Below are 1329 nucleotides of genomic sequence, written 5' to 3' on the forward strand. Positions count from 1 at the left end.
TCTGTCTGTCTGTCTGTCTGTCTGTCTGTCTGTCTGTCTGCCTGTCTGTCTGTCTCTCCACTCTTTATCTATCTATTTATCTATCTATCTATCTATCTATCTATCTATCTATCTATCTATCTATCTATCTATCTATCTATCTGTCTGTCTGTCTGTCTACACACACACAAACACACACACACACATACATTAATAAACGGACACACATACAATATGCATACAAACAAAAATCATGAAAATTAAGGCAAAGTTAGTGTCGTACAAAGGGAGATTTATTATGATTCAATTCTTTCTTACCTGGAATTTCCCCAAATCGTTTCTGTAATCCATACTTCTGCGGAGAGAAAGGAAAAATAACAATGAAACGATGAAATGATTTTTAAAAAAAACTGTTTTCAGAAAATTGTTCAAGACAGCCACCCATTGTCTAAGAGAATAGTTGTCTTACACAGATGGCCGTCTCACACAGTGTCAGTATGATATAAAACATATGAAGGAGGAAATAAAAAGTTGCCTTTTCTACCAGTGACTGCTTTATACAAGTGGCCGTTTGTACAGGGGATAAAATTCTACAGGTGACCGTTCATACAGGTGATTGTCTTATACAGGTATGGCCGCTTGAGTAGGTTTGACAGTTCGTTCAATCGGGAAGTAAACGGATCATGTGTGCGGCGATGAGGCATTGTGTTTTGTCAGTCCGTTGTCGTCTCGGTCAGTTCACCAGCAGGCTTGTTTGGTTCGGAGTACTCCATTTATATACAGTATATAATATACAATGTATACATATACCCCAGACCATAAACACAACATTGTGATACCATAAATAGATCTACAACCCGTCCCCAACAGCTTAAGTCAGGGCTACTGATAACGACAGTTGAAGAATGTTCTAGAGACTGCTCGAGTTATGAAACAAAATTTTCCAAAAGCAAACAACGAGCACTTTGAGAGATAAGCCAACCTTTCACAGATTAATGTCGGCGAGATTCGAACCCGGTGTTATGTAAAGGTGGTGATTTGTATGAGACAACGACCCCAGTCTGGAAGATTATCTAGGATGAAAACACGAGACATGAACCTTGTGGTCTACATAGGTGGTCAGTACTAAAGACACTTCAGTCAGAGGCACCACCCCGGGGGGTTTGGCTACAGGGGTCCTCATCTGCACTTCTTCAAACAAATATCAGGGGTCGTGAAGAGACGGAAACACAGTGGGGGTCCTCAGCCCCCCCCCCTCCCATTACCCTAGACACTTAAAGAGTCAAGTGTGCCTCAACAGACCGCTCAGTTTGGACTTTCTTCTTCAAGAGCTCTCAAACGGCCTTCTGA

At 41.4% G+C, this 1329-nt stretch overlaps 1 protein-coding gene across 1 annotated transcript in view; it reads right to left on the bottom strand.

Moving 5' to 3' along the window:
• LOC101847487 (zwei Ig domain protein zig-4) overlaps positions 1-1329 on the bottom strand; it is a gene marked incomplete in the record, with an annotated part of 15580 nt that overhangs the window by 5353 nt on the left and 8898 nt on the right. Inside the window, 1 exon segment of the mRNA XM_013081649.2 lies at positions 298-334. Within this exon segment, the coding sequence (XP_012937103.1) occupies positions 298-334 (37 nt within the window).

The sequence above is a fragment of the Aplysia californica genome, unplaced genomic scaffold (genome assembly GCF_000002075.1).
Source record: "Aplysia californica isolate F4 #8 unplaced genomic scaffold, AplCal3.0 scaffold00139, whole genome shotgun sequence".
In the NCBI taxonomy this organism is placed as follows: Eukaryota; Metazoa; Mollusca; class Gastropoda; order Aplysiida; family Aplysiidae; genus Aplysia; species Aplysia californica.